Source organism: Epinephelus lanceolatus, chromosome 1, assembly GCF_041903045.1.
Source record: "Epinephelus lanceolatus isolate andai-2023 chromosome 1, ASM4190304v1, whole genome shotgun sequence".
Lineage (NCBI taxonomy): Eukaryota > Metazoa > Chordata > Actinopteri > Perciformes > Serranidae > Epinephelus > Epinephelus lanceolatus.
Genome location: NC_135734.1, coordinates 5,945,800 through 5,963,920, shown reverse-complemented (window position 1 = coordinate 5,963,920; position 18,121 = coordinate 5,945,800). Strand labels below are relative to the sequence as shown.

Genomic DNA, 18,121 nt, shown 5'->3' with positions numbered 1-18,121 from the left:
GGCCTTTCCTGGTGGCGAACATACAAACAAAACCTAGTACAAACTACAGCAAAACTGAATGTGTCTAGTGGGTTGGGGGAGGAAATGTTCTTTAGAAATGAAGAGACAGAATGTAGTGACATGTGAATGAATTAAAGAGCCGGGGACAGGGAGGATGTGTCTCTGCTTCTCACCTTGTTTGATTCTCAATGTAGTGTGGGCTGAAGGATGATGGGTGGCTCAAAGGTACACGCAGGGTTAAAAGACAAGTGGAACCCACACCTTTTTTTCTTTTGTTCTACTCCACAGCGTACAAAGATGTGTCATGTATGGGGGCAAAAAAGTGCCTCAAAATCCCTCTTTTTACCCTGTTTCCATACAAACATCTCATTTACATATGTGTTTTATTTCTGTAGTTCCTGGGATTAGACTTTGTCATATACAAAGAGCAGTTGAAAATTGGCCTGAAAAAGACTTCAAAATTACTCTGTGGCTGTACAAAATCATCTTTTTTCCTTGTTCTTGTTTTTTTCTGTTTTGTCAGAAGTAGCACCTTTGTGCTTTTACATATGCACTTTATAATGTTACTTTTAAAGCTGGAAAACACCTTTTCCCACTCAATAAAAATATGTATATTTTCATAGAATACTCCTACTGCAAGCATTATAATCATCATTATCAATAACTTCATAATCTTTCTTATAGCAACATTAGAGACAGTAACACTGTGTGTTAGGAATAATTTTATCCCAGAGTTTGGTAAAGCTGATCATCATACTTCCTCTCAGGATGTGTTTCTCTTCCATCACACCGGGTTTGCCTTTGTTAGGTGATTCCACTTCGGCTGTATTTTACAAACTGCTGGAGTTTGACCTCCAGGCCCAGATCAAAGGTTTAACCTGAAGAGCTTCAGAGAGAAGAGGAGGAGCAAGAGCAGGACGGATGGAGGTGGGGGATTGGAAGAAGAGGAGAGGAAGTCTGGTTCTCAGTGGAACCGCTGGACTCCAAATCTTGGATCTTTGGTGTCCCGGATTTCAATCTGGAGGGGGAACAGAGAGAGAAGAGAAACAGCATCAAGAGACATCTTAGCTGAGAAAAAATAAATAGACATGTTTGATGAGAAATGTGCCTAATCAGGTGAGCAAGAAAAGAGGGGGTGACACAGCAGGGAGCAGCAGGACTCATTCATGCTGTGTACTTTACACTGTACTGTACTGGAAACAACACTTTCAACACTGGCACACACTGAGCCGTGTTTATGAAGCCACAGAAGTGACAAATAACAGATGCATATTCAGTGTTGGGGAGTTAAATATAACTAGTTACTTGTAATGAAATGACAAAATGGCTGTAATTGTAATCAGTTACAGTTATCGAGAAAAAAGGAATTACATTGCAGTTACTACTCAAAATGTTGGTGATAACAGAGGGGTTACGTCTGGACATATTCTTCTCAGTTGTAAGACTGTATGTGGAATGAAACATTCATTGTGTTGCTTTGCATCTGTTGGCCAGCAGGAATGTCTTCCATTGGCATAGCCTATTTCTGGATTTTTTTTTTTCAGCTTTATTACCCAGTTTACAATATTCATTCATTCATTCATTCATTTTCTAACCACTTCATCCTCTTGAGGGTCGCAGGGGGGCTGGAGCCTATCCCAGCTGACATCGGGCGAGAGGCGGGGTACACCCTGGACAGGTCGCCAGACTATCGCAGGGCTGACACATAGAGACAAACAACCATTCACGCTCACATTCACACCTATGGACAATTTAGAGTTATCAATTAACCTAGTCCCCAATCTGCATGTCTTTGGACAGTTTAAAATATTTGTTAGAAAAATCAAATATAATTACCATGGTTACATTATTCTGATAAGGTAATTTAAATAATTACATTATTACATTTTTAACAGGGTTACTAGTAATCTGTAACCTATTACATTTCAAAAGTAAGCTTCTCAACACTGTGCATATTTAATATATAATGTTGACTTTAAGGGAGACAAAACCACATAATTCGAAATTGAGAGGTCGAAAGTATAAATGAACACATACACTGAGTTAAAGGTCCAGTGTGTGGGATTAAGGGGGATCTAATGGCAGAGATGGAATATCATATTCATAACTTTTCATTAGTTTGACTTGTTTTCATTCGTTTATAATAACCTGGAAATTAGAATTGTGTTTTGGTTACCTCAGAATGAGCTGTTTGTATCTCTTAAGTGCAACACACACCACTGCCGTACGCCGTGCGTCAAAACGCCCGCCTCCATTATATTCTATGAACCAACCCACACTGGTGCCAGCTGACGCGCGGCGCCGCTCTGCTTCAGCCCACTGCTCTATTTCCAGCGCGGCCGGCGCTCATGGCGGCGCTGCGAGAAAAGCCTTTAAAGTATGTCTCTGCTGCCGTAGTATCAACTCCAGTTGTTTCAAAATTTTAATAAGACGACTTTGATAAGAAACTCACCCGTGAAATCCAAGTTGTTGTTGCCTCAAAGTTTTTCCTCTTCTTCTTCCGTTACTAGCAGTTGGCAACCGTTGGCGACTAGTGTAGGTACAGCCACCTAGCGGGCTGGGGTGGGAAATACACGTCGACGGTGCCGCTGCGCGCCGCTGCCAGTGTGTGTTGGGGGGCGGCACTTGACGGCCACAGCGCTGCGCCGGCGGCAGTGTGTGTTGCGCTTTATACAGAGCCCACCATGATGTTTACACAGTAGCCCAGAATTGACAAACCAAACAGTGGCTCTAAATAAAGACATTTTGTATTTTCACATCGGCCACCATTGTTCTCTTACACGCTTGGCCCATGGTAGAGGTTTCAGTTAGTTGCAATCTGCATTGTCACCACCAGATGCCACTAAATCCTACACACTGAACATTTAAAGGGAGTGAGTCAAAATAGAAGTTGATATCCACCTTATTCCCAGCCCCCATGATACCTTGCCTGAGTTATGGGCACGACTCTCAGCGCTGAACTGAGACTGGTGTTTTCCAGTGGTAACAGTACACTAACAGTACGCTAATCCTCTTTTCAAGAGGGATTGGGAAATAAAACATGTAGAACACACCACCTGTTACACCTCAGATGGTATAATGTGACCATACCTCTATTATCTCTGACAGCCATCTCAAAACATTTGTTGTTTTCATATTTAACCAAGCACGTTAACAGTTAGCTTGTCATATTGTTAACTTTAACAGAGCCTGAGCTAGTGTACAGTAAACATCTACTCCTTCTAAAAGATGATCTATGATTTCTTACAACTCATAAACAGACATTAACACATTCGGTATAAATTTCAGCTCCATGTTAAGTGAATAAATGTGATGTCCACTTGTCTGCTGCTGCTGTTGCTGATGATTTATTAAATCAGAGTTTTCCTGAGTGAAACATGACACTGAATTTAGTAGCAGACTTCAGTAATATCAGTCATATAATAGTAGTAGTAAAATAAATAATTCTAGACATTCCTTTTTTATGATGTGAAAGAGGAACAATTAATCATTAACACATTCTCAGCCTAGATGACTAAATACATAATGTAAGATATGATGCTGAGTTTATTTTATAATTGGCAATTTTCTAAAGAGGGGTGAGAATCCAGTCAGACAGGGAGACACAAATATCATGTAGTGACATTGAGCGACAGACCTGTCATTGTAGGTGTCATTCACTTCCATAAATTCTGATTTAATACTTCTCCGCTCTTGAAACTTTTATGGTGTATTATTTCTTCTGTCATTCCAAACACATGAAAACATACTGTAGGCCTATATACAGTATCAGAATAGGGTTTGCAAGAAAATGCAGGACAAATTAAGTCCTGTATTGGGTCAGTGAAGGACAGTGCGTTTTATTTTTCAATACGAGATGATCTGGTCTCATATGGGATGGGTGGCATCCTATTCCTCTATGGAGGTTGGCAAATGAAACTGTACCGCTGGTTACTTGAACAATCCCTTTTTGTTCTGGGTGCATGGTCAACACACTGTGGTTGAAGAATCAAATCTAGCTTGGTCTGGTTAGTAGTAATGTTAAAGTTGCAGAAAGCACAACATGTACCAGAGCCCTGCAGGGACATTTTAGAAAACACTAATTTACTGTTGGTTAAATATCTGTTAAATGAAAAGCAAAGCAGTATTTGCTAAATTAAAGGTGAATTACTTTTGAAAAGAACCACCATTGGTGGTTAGCCACCATGATTAGCCACTGAGTCTAACCATAGACAGTCCCTCAGGAATAAGGTGGATAAACATTAATGCTTGTACTGGCTTTGTATTTTTACATTCACTGTGGGCTGAATCAGATTTGTCATTCTGGAGACTGATTTATTCAACTACAAGAATTTTGTAGCAACCGGGATCTCGTTAAACATAATCTGCATGAAGTCCTACCAAGCTACTGCAAGCATAGTTTCAAAGCGATTTACTAAATTGAGTTGCATCATTGAAACCTAAAAAAACAAACGCAATAAAGTACATAAACAATAAGTTACTGCATCAGTACCTGTAACATGACTTACAATAATGGTAGTTTTAACAGCCCAAACAATATATTAAACGTAGCAGCAGTTATCCCTGGCAGTTACTGTGTGTAAATATTTAGCAATAACTATAATAAGAACTATTTTTTTTGGTGCAATCACTTTTAATTCTATGATGCAGTTACACCTTAAACTCCAGAAACAGTTGACACAAAACAGCAGCAAAAAGAAAATGCAACGTTACACCCCTTTTCATCCCCTTTAATCAATTTAAGTGTCACAGTGACAGACATATCACAAAGAGCAATACAGTGACGTCAGTCTCCTCCACGTTCTGTGGCGCTGTTGTTGCATGTAATTTGATTAGCCTGATTTTCATGCTTCTTCAGATGATTCAAGCCATTTGATAGTCATATGACATTTGTTTAATGCTGCATGAATCAATGTTTGCACACCAGGAGGCAGAAAAACACCACAGATTCACAGCCACCACCATGGCCTGTCCCTGAATCCTTGTTTCTGGTCATGTGATGTCCAGTATTCGCTCCTTCTTTCACTTCTGTTTTGGTCTCCACCAACTATCTGGATCTTTTGCTTTATATTGTAACACTACAATTCATTCATCCAGTCACTGGATCCAATGTTAATATCAAAAATAGTGATTAATGCATGTTTAACTTTATTTGACTCTTGGCTCTGAAACCACTAAAACGTGTTTGACTTGCACCAGCTGTGTCATCTCCTTATCATCATTTGTAGTTTGTGATTTTGGACAGGGGCGGCACGGTGGTGTGGTGGTTAGCACTGTCGCCTCACAGCAAGACGGTTGCCGGTTCGGTCCCGGCGTGGGAGCCCCTCTGTGCGGAGTTTGCATGTTTTCCCCGTGTCAGCGTGGGTTCTCTCCGGGCACTCCGGCTTCCTCCCACAGTCCAAAGACATGCAGATTGGGGACTAGGTTAATTGATAACTCTAAATTGTCCGTAGGTGTGAATGTGAGTGTGAATGGTTGTTTGTCTCTATGTGTCAGCCCTGCGATAGTCTGGAGACCTGTCCAGGGTGTACCCTGCCTCTCGCCCGATGTCAGCTGGGATAGGCTCCAGCCCCCCCGCGACCCTCAAGAGGATGAAGCGGTTAGAAGATGAAGATGAAGAAGAAGATTTTGGATAGTCTTCTTCACACCTAATCTCCTTCCTATGTCTGCTGCTCTGCTATTCGGTTGCAGATGGAAGGGAGAGAGGCGGCAGAAGGACTCTGACATATGAGTCAGTGTGAGCCAGCGAGATGAAAAACAAACATAAAGAAACATACTAATTCAATGGGCTTGAAAGGTCACGCCTTTAATACATTTTTTCTGGCATTTTCCACACTCCCTCTTTCAACGCAGTATTATTTTAGAGATTTTTAGATTTTTTCTATTGGTTTAAAATGTAATACTTACTATATACAGGAGGATTCAAATTGAATATATTTTTATATGTATTTATTCTAACATTGCATCCAATTTTTAAAAAAAAATTCAATAAGAGATGAAAGATTCATCAAATAAATAATGTATTAGTGCCTTTCCCTCTATCAGATAAACAGAAAGGCACACTAACAGAAGCTTGTGATGCAGATGGGTGCTACTTACTGACCTGTCAATAATGAGGTCATAATAAAGACCATTTAAATAAGCAGCTCAACAACACTGGACATTCACCCAGGAAGCCCGTTGTTTGCTTCCCCTATGAATGTAGAGCCAAACCATAATGTTTTTTTCTAAACATGCATTAGTTCCACTGTGAAATAAATGTAAATACACAGTGTTTTACCAATGTAAGTTTATTTTGACTGTTGGCTATGCATCTAACGAGCAGAAACTGTACATTTCCTGTGAAAATGGAAATGTATTTTAAAAAGACACAACCAGTGTAATAGGTGTAAATTGACATGTCGTTCCATAACGTCAACTAGAGACACACTCAGGATACCTAGTGGGTAATATGTAGACGTGAAAGTCCACTGACCAAACGGCGATATGTTGTGATGGAGCAGGATATTAACAGCTTGAGCACTCTCAGCTGGTTCAGCTTCTGGTTGTGTTATTAATCTGTTTAGGATGACCTGTCACTCTAGCTTTGTCTTCCCCGGTGGATGCCAAATTTGCACTGACAGCCCTGATACTATTGACAGTAATAAATCAGCCCAGTCGCCAGACAGAAATCTTGGCATTGTACATTTCTGCAATCCACAGATATTCTACATTTGTATGTTTCATGTAATTCATATTACTGACAGGTGAAGTGAATAACACTGATCATCTTGTTACAATGCAATATTCTGCTAGGACACCTTGGGTTCCTGGCATTCATGTGGATGCTACCTGATGCACTCCGTCCATCCAAACACCACTGCAGACCAAGTACCCCACCTCAACAGCACTCCCCAGTGGCAGTGCCAGAGTTTCCAGATCTTCCGGATCTGCACTTACACACACTCTGCACTGTAATTGCAGCTGGCATATGAATTTTAAGGAGCACAACAGCACTGTCTGTCATGAAAATTCACTGATGAAAGCATCTAAACACAACTTGACATGGTCCAGCAGTAGCAAGATTTGATTTTGCCAAGTAGGACACGGTCCTAGATCAACCCACATTGCATTCCTGGACCAACATTGCAATCGACCAATCAAAGCCCTCTGACATCATCACTGTGCTGCTCCTGCGCTCTTTTGGGTGTCTTTAGAGCTAAACTAGCTTTCCAAATTGAAGTTAGTACAACTGAACAAAATCCTCACTAACACTCAACAAAATCTGTATAAGTTATGCCTACTGAAGGGTCAGAGTTAGCTTGCTAGCTAGGTAGGACATTCTAACGAGTAAGCTTGCCAATAGGCTAGAATATTGTTCACTAATATTAAGAGTAAGGATATTTTGTATATTTTTATATTTTGTTCCATAGCCCACTCAAAACAATTTTTTTTGCAAGACTGTAGTGCTAGTGTTGATCCAGGACCATCATTGTCATCTTCATCCTGTGTAATTTATTTATATTGATCACGGATCATCATTCACATGTTGATATTGTATAACTTGTTTACGTTGATCCAAGACCATCATCATCATCATCATCAACGTTGACCCTGGATAATTTGTTTAGGTTGATCTTGGACCATCATTGCCATGTTGATCCTGAATAGAATTACAAACTGTGATCCAGGACAATCACTGCTTTGTTGATGCTGACATAAACAAATATCCAGAATCAATGTGGCAATGATGGCCCTGGATCAACATAATCAAATCTATCCAAGATCAACATGGATAGTGTTGGATCAACATAAACATATGATCTAGGTCAACATGACAGTGCAGTCCTGGATCAACACATGTATTGCAATCTTGCAAAAATAATAATAATAACAAAATAAAACAGGTATTTGCACTGAAAAATTATATTATCCTTACTTTTTGTTGGTGAACCTACTTAGCAGGATAACTAGCTATGGTTGTAGGCTATTGGTAAGCTTACTTGTTAGCATAACCTCCCTATTTAGCAAGCCAACTTGCTAACCCTGCAGGTGCTTATAAGGATTTTGTTCAATTGTACTAACTTCAATTTGGAAAACTAGCTTAGCTCTGAAGAAGCACAAAGAAATTTTGAAAAATGGGAAAGTGGGATGTTGATCCAGGACAATCCCCTACCTAAATCACGTGCTCCAGGCACATTATGATCAGAAATCAGGGAGAAATGGATAACAACCCCAACCAAGATTGCATGTTTCCCTGACCTTAGCATGTAGCCGCATGTAGCAGTGTCCATAATGTAAACACAGATGATCATAAAAAGAAATCTGTCAAGAGCTGATGTCATTTGGTTGCAAAAAAAGTTGGGGAAAAAGTTTTCAGAATTATCTCTAGCCTGAGGTTTTTGCTTACAGGGATTACTTGTTTAAAATGAACATTTAACCATTTAACATTTTAACATTAAATATATGACAGAAAAATAGGAATAGCTAAATAGGTCCCTTTAATGTTGAGACGTCCTATCTATGAGTTGAGCCACAATTTGTTGTTCTGACATATCTTTTAGTGTGCAGATTAAAAAAATGAGATACAACATGTCAGTAAGTTTTAGAGTTATTGCCAGTCATAATACTGAACAGAGCCATGGTAGTTGTTTCCCCTTGCTTCAGGTCTGAAAACTTAGCTAAGAATATTGCCTGCTGACACTAGTGGTTTTATTTTTCTCATCTAACTTGTCACAAATGGTAAATGGACTGCACTTAGTAGTGCCCTTCTACCTTAACTTGGCAGTTCAGTGTAAGAAATCTTAAAAAAAAATGAATTTAACCAGTGCATCATTCACACCATCAGTGGCTAGAACACAGCTACTAATTCTATTACAACTGAGCAAATTCAACACAAAGACAACATAAGAAGAGGTAAAGGGGGTTTCACAGTGCATTGCCTTTCACAAGACAGAGGAGAGGACAGCCATCAGTTCCTCACTAAAAGGTAACTGATCCGAGTGCATGCAAGGGTGACATGCTGCAGAGCTGGATCAACACGTCATATAAACTAATAGGAAAAAACTGGTTGGTCTTACTCCATCCATTCGTAGAGATGAGCCAAGATGGAGCTTAAGGGAGGAAACAGTTTCAAAATCAGATCATCATGGTTTATTTCTTTTTATAAATGTCTTTTTAAAGAAAGTTAACACAAACAATGTTTCACATTATCACCAGTTCAGACATACACATTGGGAGCGGCTCTGTGGTGCGGTGGTTTAGCACAACTATTATTACAGGCCAGACTACGGACCCTCACTGGTCCAGAGATTCAAACTAGCAACCCGAAATTCACAAGCCCACTCTCATGAAATCCAGGCTATGACTGCCCCTGTTCATTACTGTTTCACACTCAACATACAAAAGCTAAATGGACTAGCACTTTTATAGCACCTCTGTAGTCTTCTGACTACTCAAAGTACTTTTTTCCCGACAGTCACATTCCCTCTATCACACCTTGTATGGTATGAATGCACGGTGCCACCTGCTAGCCAGCTTAAACATTCACACACACTCTGTACAGCCATTTAGGGTTCAGTATACTTTAGAATACTTTGACATATGGACTGGACAGTGGTAGTTAGGGTGGGCCCCAGTGCACACTGATGACAGGTCCTTGTGTTAGATTTTGTGTCAGAACAGCTGCCGTACATTTTATAGTATCCTCACATTATCAAATACAGACTTGACATTGAACAACATCAACATATACATTGCCAATCATCACTGTAAGTCTGCAAAATAAGAAATTATTCATTTAAATTTATTTTTAAAAAATACTTTATCTGTAGTTTATATACTTTATGTAAAATGCACATATCATCTTGTTAAAGATTATTACTGACTTTTTCACAAAAGAAAAAGAAAAAAGAAATATGGACGAAGGTCTGTTGTTAAACCTGTTTATGTCCTTTCTGTGATGTTAGCTTTGTGATGCTAACAGTTAGCCTTGTTACTATGGCCACTTCTACACTGCCTCTTTGATGCCCGAATTTCTTGCTGTTGTTCCACCTCACTGTGTTATGCTTAAAATACAGTTGTACAATGTGGACACAAAGTTGTCTCAGCTCTGAGGTGAGAATGGAGGTGGTTAAAGTGCCAAATGTCTGTATAAATGGGAGAGCTGGCAGGATGGGATCATGGGCAGCATGGGTGTGACGTTTAATTAATTAAATTAATTAGTTTCCTTGCACAGTCACAAACTTTTACCTTCCAGCTTTTCATCTGCATCAAAACAATACATGCACAATAAAAGCTGGAAATGTAAAAAAAAAACAAACAAAAAAGAAACACCACAATTATTACATATTGGAATATTAATGCATTTTTTCATTCTGAAATATACAAGAGTAGGCACGAAAAAATTATTAAGACACATTTAGAGTTCCCCAGTCTTTTCCTCTTGTAAAATTCTAAGTAGTAGAGATGATTTTTCTTCATGCTGGTGCTTTTAACTATTTCTTTTTTATGCACGGAGCACCCAGCTGCTCACGTCACATTTGTGTTGAGGGATTTCTTTGTACATCAGCTTGGCTTGTAATTTTTCTCTGCCCTCTCTGTCTTTGATGCTGACGTACACACAGAGAGAAGCTTCAGGGCCTGGTATACGCAGCAGACACACTCCTCAGTGAAAGGCCTTTCTCGACCTGACGTCTCCTCTCCATTCGCAGTAGGCCTGGCTCCTTTGGGAAAGAATTATGCCTGAGGATGTTTCCTACAGCATGCCACCACCTTTTGTTTTCTCACTAATTCCTCCTCTTCTTCTACCCCTCTGCCTCAGCACAGCCCTTTAGCCTGCCAACATTACCTGAATAGAATGTATCACTTTATCAGAGTCTCTAATGTGACCACACATTATCTCTCTCATGAGGAGGAGTGTAAGATATCTGACCTGACACCAGGTAGAGTCAGCTGAGGGGAAACTGCACTCATTGTGACGTGTTAAATGACAATAGCTAGCAGGATTACTCTGACAAGTATGTGACTATGAGATACAATCCGTGCATGAGATTTAATAGATGGTCTGAACAGAGACATATTAACACTTTTCTTACATGATAATAGATACACTGAAATGCATGCAGCTATGGCAGGTTGTGCAGAGCTAGAGCATTTCAATTAGCAAAAGAAATTCGCGATACATCCTGCATTAAATCATGATGAGTCATACCCTGCGTTCGGAAAGTCTTTTTTGTTTAGGAAGGTTCCTAGCTGGGTGAAATGACCCGGAAGTATTTTAGCGGCCGCCATGATAAGAGCTGTTCGAATTCTCTAAACACTAAGGAAAGGAGGTTCAATGCTTCCTTTCAGATCTCCTTTAGCATAGGATACATCGGACCTTCCTAAGCGATAGGAAAGGAGATAATTCCATCCCACAAGTCATTGCAGCGGCAATATTTATGCACCATTCACAAACTCAAATGATTAGGAAAGAAAAAGATCAACATGACCGAGAAAGGAAGGAGATCTACTGCATCTCAAAACATTGGCATCGGCTATGCTTATGGCCTAGATAGATAGATAGATATATAGATAGATAGATTCAAGAGTATTATCTAGACCTGCTCTATGTGTAAAGTGCCCTGAGATGACTTTTGTTTTGATTTGGCACTATATAAAAAAGAAGTAACGTTGCTGTGCCTCGTGCATAAATGCGCATATACTTGGCGTATCTGGAGATTTAAATCATCAATGAAGTTACTGCTTCCAACTTTTTTATTCCCCTGTACAGTGTTTCCCTGCAGAGCTACAGTGGAAGGATCATAACAAAAAATACAAAAGACTGTAACGTTAAAAGATATCTGCCTGAGGTTATTAAATACCTGCAGCGAGCACCCCACCCCACCCCCCACTCCGCAGCATAAACAATAAGAGCGTTTCCCCATAAAGAGAGACGCTGTGCGCATTTACGCACGAGGCACAGCAGCGTCCCTTTTATTAATATTATTATAATTTATTATTTATTATTTATCTGTCTATCTATGCAGTAGGGGCACATAATTTTGATTTAACAATAAAGGCCAAACACAAGTTAATTACTGGTTGTGGTCTAATTTCGCCTCCAATTGCCCATTTGAAGAAGAAAATGGAAAAAGTACGTGGATTTCCATTATTTTTTTTATTCACATAGAAAAACAAAATAATGCATTTAATATTTATTTATCCTGTTATAAAACAAACAAGTTGAACACAGCTGTGGACGGAGGGGACACGCACCGTAACATATGCTCAGTTTGCATCAGTCATTTATTCATTTTAGCGTTGTTATATTGCCAGCCTTTAGTAATATCATTAATTCATTTTACTACTTGGGATTCAGATGGGTGAGTGTGAACAAACTTTCTCTGTGACAATGTGACAATTTCGTTTCAGTTTGTGACTGGTAGCCTATATTCATTTTTTTAATTCAGTTCCGACCTTAGTAATTAAACAATATCTTTCACTGTGTTGTCCACGTTTATATATCCTGCATGAAACAACACGATGAGAACGTACGGCCCATACGTTCTCATCGTGTGCATTTTGTAGTCCATCTTCAGAACATTGTAGTTTCACCACAGCAGACCCACGTCAATAACATCCGCCGTCGCATGATGACGTAGCCCAGCGTAAGTGCGGTCGGATTTTCTCAGCTCCGTGGTTCTCTTTTCCTAAGTCCTTATGAATTCTCCTACTCATCTTTCCTTGACCTCATGACGTTTCCCACCGAGGTCAAGGAATAGTGATTAGGAATAGACGACAGCAGGGACTTTCCGACCACAGCCATAGAGAAGTTAACTTATAAAGAAGTATTTCACTGCTGAAGGGATGATCTTTTGATAAAACTCTCACTCCGAAGTCGTCAAATACAGTGACTTCCAACGACAGACACTGATGAAAAAAGTAGGGCAACCAACTTTCCCCCGGGGGCAGCTGTTCGCTTCCCGCATGATTGTAAAGCCAAACCCTGTTCTTCTTACCTAAACCCAACTATGTGCGTGTGTTGGCTAAACATAACCACATGCATTTGTTGTTGAATGAAAAAAAAACATCAATTTGTGGTGTTTTACAGTGCATTTATTTTGAAAGAGATTATATGTAAACTGTATATTTCCTGTGAAAACACAAGTGTGTTTTGAAAACAGACAATGCATGTAACAGGCTGAAGTTGACACGATGTCCCAGAACGTCAACAACCAACACACCCAGGCTACCTTGCCCATCATATCATGACGTAAAAAGTCCATGACCAAAGTCTGATATATGACAAGGTCAGAGTGAGAATGTGTTGCCTGACCTGTCTGTGTAGTAAAAAGCGGCAAGCCGATGTCATGGTGCTACATGACCAGAGAAAACAGAGAAAAAGGGCTATGGCATTCGCTTTTGCTCAAGAGGTAGGATACATACAACTACCAGAATACACTGCACCACACTGAACCAATAAATGCTCCTGTTGATGGGGGATGCAAACTCAACACAGGAAACAAAATGGCAGCCGTCTGGTAGTGAAAAATCTCAAATTACAGTTACACAGTAAGCTAAAAAATGTTTCTGAAAACATTTGAGGAGAGAAATAGGCAACACAGTAACAGAATCTTGGATTATATTTGATCAGTGCTGCTTAGTTTTACAGTTTAATTTAAGTATTTTCAGCCTCTGTTTTTATAATACAGGAAACAGTATGATGCTCCTTTCCTGTTCACAAATGACTGTATTTCAGCCAAACAGTACATTAAAATATGTTTCTGAAGACATTTTAGGCGAGACATAGACAGTAACGTAACAGGAAGTTCTATCAGTAGTTCGAGCGACAGCCCGAGAGCCAGCAAAAATGTGCTGGATGACACATTTGGATTTGAGTTAGGAGAAGAAACATTATGAGAGTAAAGTCATAAATCTACGAGAATAAAATCAAAATATTAAAAGAATAAATTGGTAAATCTACGAAAATAAAGCTGAAATATCACAAGAATAAAAGTCCTAAATTTATGCCATAAAAATCTAAATATTACAAGAATAAAGTTGTAAATCGACAAGAAAAAAGTTGAAATATTATGAGAATAAAGTCTTAAATGTATGAGAATACAGTCAAAGTATTATGAGAACAAAGTCGTAAATCTACGAGAATAAAGACAAAATATTACAAGAAGGAAGTCGTAAATCTACAAGAATAAAAAACAACAACATATTACTGTCACCCCCAACAAACATTGTTGGGGGTGACAGTAATATACATTTTAGCAGTGCCGAAGTGATATAAACGCAGATTTCAGGTGATATTATTAGGTTTACAATGTCATGTAATGCGTTTATTAACGTGTCTATTCAGTTGTCATTTATACATCCACTTGCAAGTGCGCCACCAGAAAATAAATATCCTCTGAGTGTTGTTATGTTATATTACAGACTACATTATAGAAGGGTGCCGGTGATCACCCAGAAGAACATCTGGGTGATGCTGCACTGTGCGTTACCATGTTGAGTGTGTTCCCATTCATATAGGCTACCTATAACAATGTATCCTGTATTACTTTGTGTCCTAAGGCTGCCTGAAAGCAGCAGGGATAAGGAGCTGGCCTGGGTAACACATTATAGTACTTCAGTACTGTTAAAACACATATTAGTCACCCCAACACTGTTAGTAAACACTTTCTAGCTTTTTATACCATGTTACGTCGGGTTTCTATTCTTAATCTGACTTATTTTCTCCCTAAAATGACAGGTTGACTTTCGCAATATTAAGACTTTATTCTCGTGGATTTACAACTTTATTCTCGTAATATTACGACTGTATTCTTGTAGATCTATGACTTTATTCTTGAAATCTACGACCTTTTTTCTTTGACATGGCCCTAATCCTCCTCAGTAGTTACGATACAAAGCTTGTTGAAAATCAATAATGTATCTTTTTAAAGATGTGTTTGTAGCCTTTTTATAAATTAATAAGATAATAAAAGTTTCAGTAAAAATCAGTGTCAGTCATCAGCAGTTCATAGCTACATCCCACTAAAGATAGTATTTATGTTATGTCCATGAATTTGTTTGTCCTCTTTTTTGTTTGTTCTTCCCTTTTTTTTCTCACATGCAGCCTCTGAGTGTTTTGCATATAATACATGTATTACACGGTACTGTGTCTGTGAGTAGGTATAGTGTTAATGTGTTCAGATACACACTGTGCCATGCATTACAACACACACAGACTATTCACAACCATACACGATAACAACAATAATGGGAACTTACCCTTGACACAGCAAAATCTGTAAAAAAAAAAAAAAAAAAAAATACAAAAGAGAAAGAGTCATAATTTCACTTTATTTACCTGGAAACTGAACTTCATCAGGAGGCTAACAGAGGCTAAAATGCACTATACTGTATAGTACTGTAATATCAGTGGTCCTGCTGTAGTCCATACATAGTAATAGTTCATACAAAGCCGTGTGTGTGTGTGTGTGTGTGTGTGTGTGATAGCAGTTATCACTGCAGAAGACCTGCTATGCAAACCTCTAAGTTTTGTCTTCATTTCCTAAACATTCTGGTTTATCAAATGCTACACTGTCCTGTAGAGGACACATTAAAGACACCATACATCTGTGTAGTGATGAGTGGGTTGACCCACAGCCTGTGGGTCCTGTGGGTTGACCTGCAGGCTGGGCAGTTTGGATAAGTGGGTGTCAGGTGGGTGGGTAGGTAAAAGTGACAAAGCAGCATTCTGAGCAAGTTATTAATAACGTGCAGAAACATTGTGAAATAGCCTAATCCAACATCCACCCTCTCTTCATCTCTTCCCCTATCTCTCACACAGTAAGCAGCTTTTTCAGCTGCTGTACTCAGCCTTAATGTTATTTAGCTTTTTTTTAGTATGTTGGTTGTTGATGGCAAACTCATATTAAGAAGCATTTACATCATACTGTATATTGAGTTCTTGAATGGCATTTTGTGCCCCCCCCCCACCCCCCCCCCCCACCCGCTGGTTACCCCCCCATTAGATTAGGCAGTGTGGGGAGGAGGAGCCATCAGCGACCATCAATTCCTGCATAGTTTACCTTTTAAATGGATTTATAGTCCTGAATTAATGTTTTACATATGCTACGTAGCTCAAAAATATAACTACCACCAACATCATCAAAAATACATGTGCGCATGTTAGCAACGAAAGTTGTGTTTTACCCCAGCCATCCAGACCAGTTAGCAAGCTTTAAGCATTGACTTAAAACTATTACCAGCATCAAAATGTCTGGTTGTTTTGTGTCCTGTTGGACACAGTGGACTCAAGGATCACTTTTTATGCAGTTAAACAGGGAACTATAGTGTTGCCTCCATAACTCTGCAATGTTATCCGCTCCAGATACTCCATCAACTGTACATGGGAGTGAGGGTTTACAATTATGAAGAGCTCTCACCTCTTTCCAGAAGTCATTCACATTATTAGAGAGCATTTTGTAGGCCATGGAGTCAGCCCTCATGGCTTGTTCATTTTTGGATATAAAGCGAACAGCATACTTGAATCTTGCATTTGCAAGTTTTTTATATTCAAGTTCCAGGCCTTGCCTAGGTCTACCAGCCATGGCCCAGAGTTTATAGGCTTCATGGGCTTCAGCATGATATGGGGCTACATGCTCATTCCAACCAGGTCTAATGTTGTACTTGTTGCCATGCTTATTGTGTTTATAGAACAGGTTGCTTCCATCATACAGAGTGGCCACTACATCATCATACATTGTACAGAGGTCTTCCTTATGCTGCTCACTCGTACAATTGGCATCCTTACACATAATTGCATCTTGTGCAAAAGCATATTCCTTAGGTAATTGTCTGTGTTATTATAGTAATCCAGGACATCCTCTGTGGTTAGAGTTGACATTAATAATGAAGGCTAAGGGTATATGATCTGTTACTGACGCCCGATACTTAATATTCATGTTCTCTAAGGCTTCATGACCATCAGCTGTACTAATACAATGGTCAAGCCATGAGGTGGTGTGCCAGGCTTCACTTATATATGTATAGCTGTATATGGGCAGTAACACTTTGCTTGATAGTATGAGCTTGTTATCCTCACAAAAGTGAGTTAAGTTATTGATAGTTCAAATAAACACAAGAAATTTGTGCTCTAGATAAAGGATCAGCACTCAGTGAATAACCTCCTAAGCCCTATGATAAGCTATTATGGCAAGGCTTAACTACACAGACCAATGAGCAGTGATAACTAACACGTCTTTGGGTCATCAGGTGGGAACCTCCTTTCACCAGTGTTTTGTCTAGTTGGTCCCACGACATCTCGAGGAGGCTAGACAGTGATCTCTGGCATCCCAGAGACACTCCCCTAATGCCAGCTCTCACTGCTCCCTGCACCAACCCAACAACCTCCTTTACCTTACATTACACATGGCTTTCTCAGCCCAAACAACACTGCCACCTTCAACAAACCAGGCTCCGTTTATGTGAGCTCCAGGTAGTGACAGTGCCGATACTACCTTTCCTAGCACATTCACCATACATTTCACACACTGCATAGCATAACTCCAATATGAGCTAAAGTTAAAGGAGATAGAGAAGATAAACTCCCAGGCTTTCTCAGCCCAAACAGCACTGCCACCTTCAACAAACCCAGGCTCCATTTATGCAAGCTCCAGGTAGTGCACGTGCCGATACTGCCTTTCCTAGCACATTCACCATACCCTATTTCATACGCTAAATATCATAACTCCAATATAAGCTAAAATTAAGGGAGATAGAAAAGATTAACTCACAGAATCAGCAAACACACTCACCTTGCAGCATGGTCTCAAACAAAAGGGATTCAAATAGGCCACTCCCAAACTTAAATAACCTTCCTCCTCCTGGATTTTCTCCTAAGAGAACTGATTGGTGGATCTCTCTACTCGATCTCAAGGAGTTATGTACCCTGCCTAGTAGGTCCCCCTGCTGGCCCCCAACTGACATTATTCCTCCTTATCCAAATCCACTGACTACATCTAGCTGCTTCATCTGACATTTCCCTCACTGTCTTCCTCAAACTCTGTCCCTGTACTCCGAGTGAGATAGCTGTTCTTGCCATAAATCCCCTACACCCCACTTCCACTGGAATAATAATAAATAAATAATATAAAAAAATATT

At 39.6% G+C, this 18,121-nt stretch overlaps 1 protein-coding gene across 3 annotated transcripts in view; it reads right to left on the bottom strand.

Annotated features, from left to right (window-relative positions):
- Window positions 1–501: 501 nt before the first annotated feature.
- lhfpl4a (LHFPL tetraspan subfamily member 4a) overlaps window positions 502–18,121 on the bottom strand; it is an 87,764-nt gene continuing 70,144 nt past the window's right edge. Inside the window, exons 3-5 of one of the 3 annotated variants that reach the window (XM_078169795.1) lie at window positions 15,244–15,260; window positions 9,060–9,092; window positions 502–1,018 (exon numbers count right to left, since the gene is read on the bottom strand). In XM_078169795.1, coding sequence (XP_078025921.1) covers window positions 965–1,018; window positions 9,060–9,092; window positions 15,244–15,260 — 104 coding nt within the window. In that variant the 3' untranslated portion in view covers window positions 502–964. The remainder of the gene's footprint in view (window positions 1,019–9,059; window positions 9,093–15,243; window positions 15,261–18,121) is intronic. The other 2 variants (XM_033625892.2, XM_033625893.2) reach the window with 2 other exon arrangements.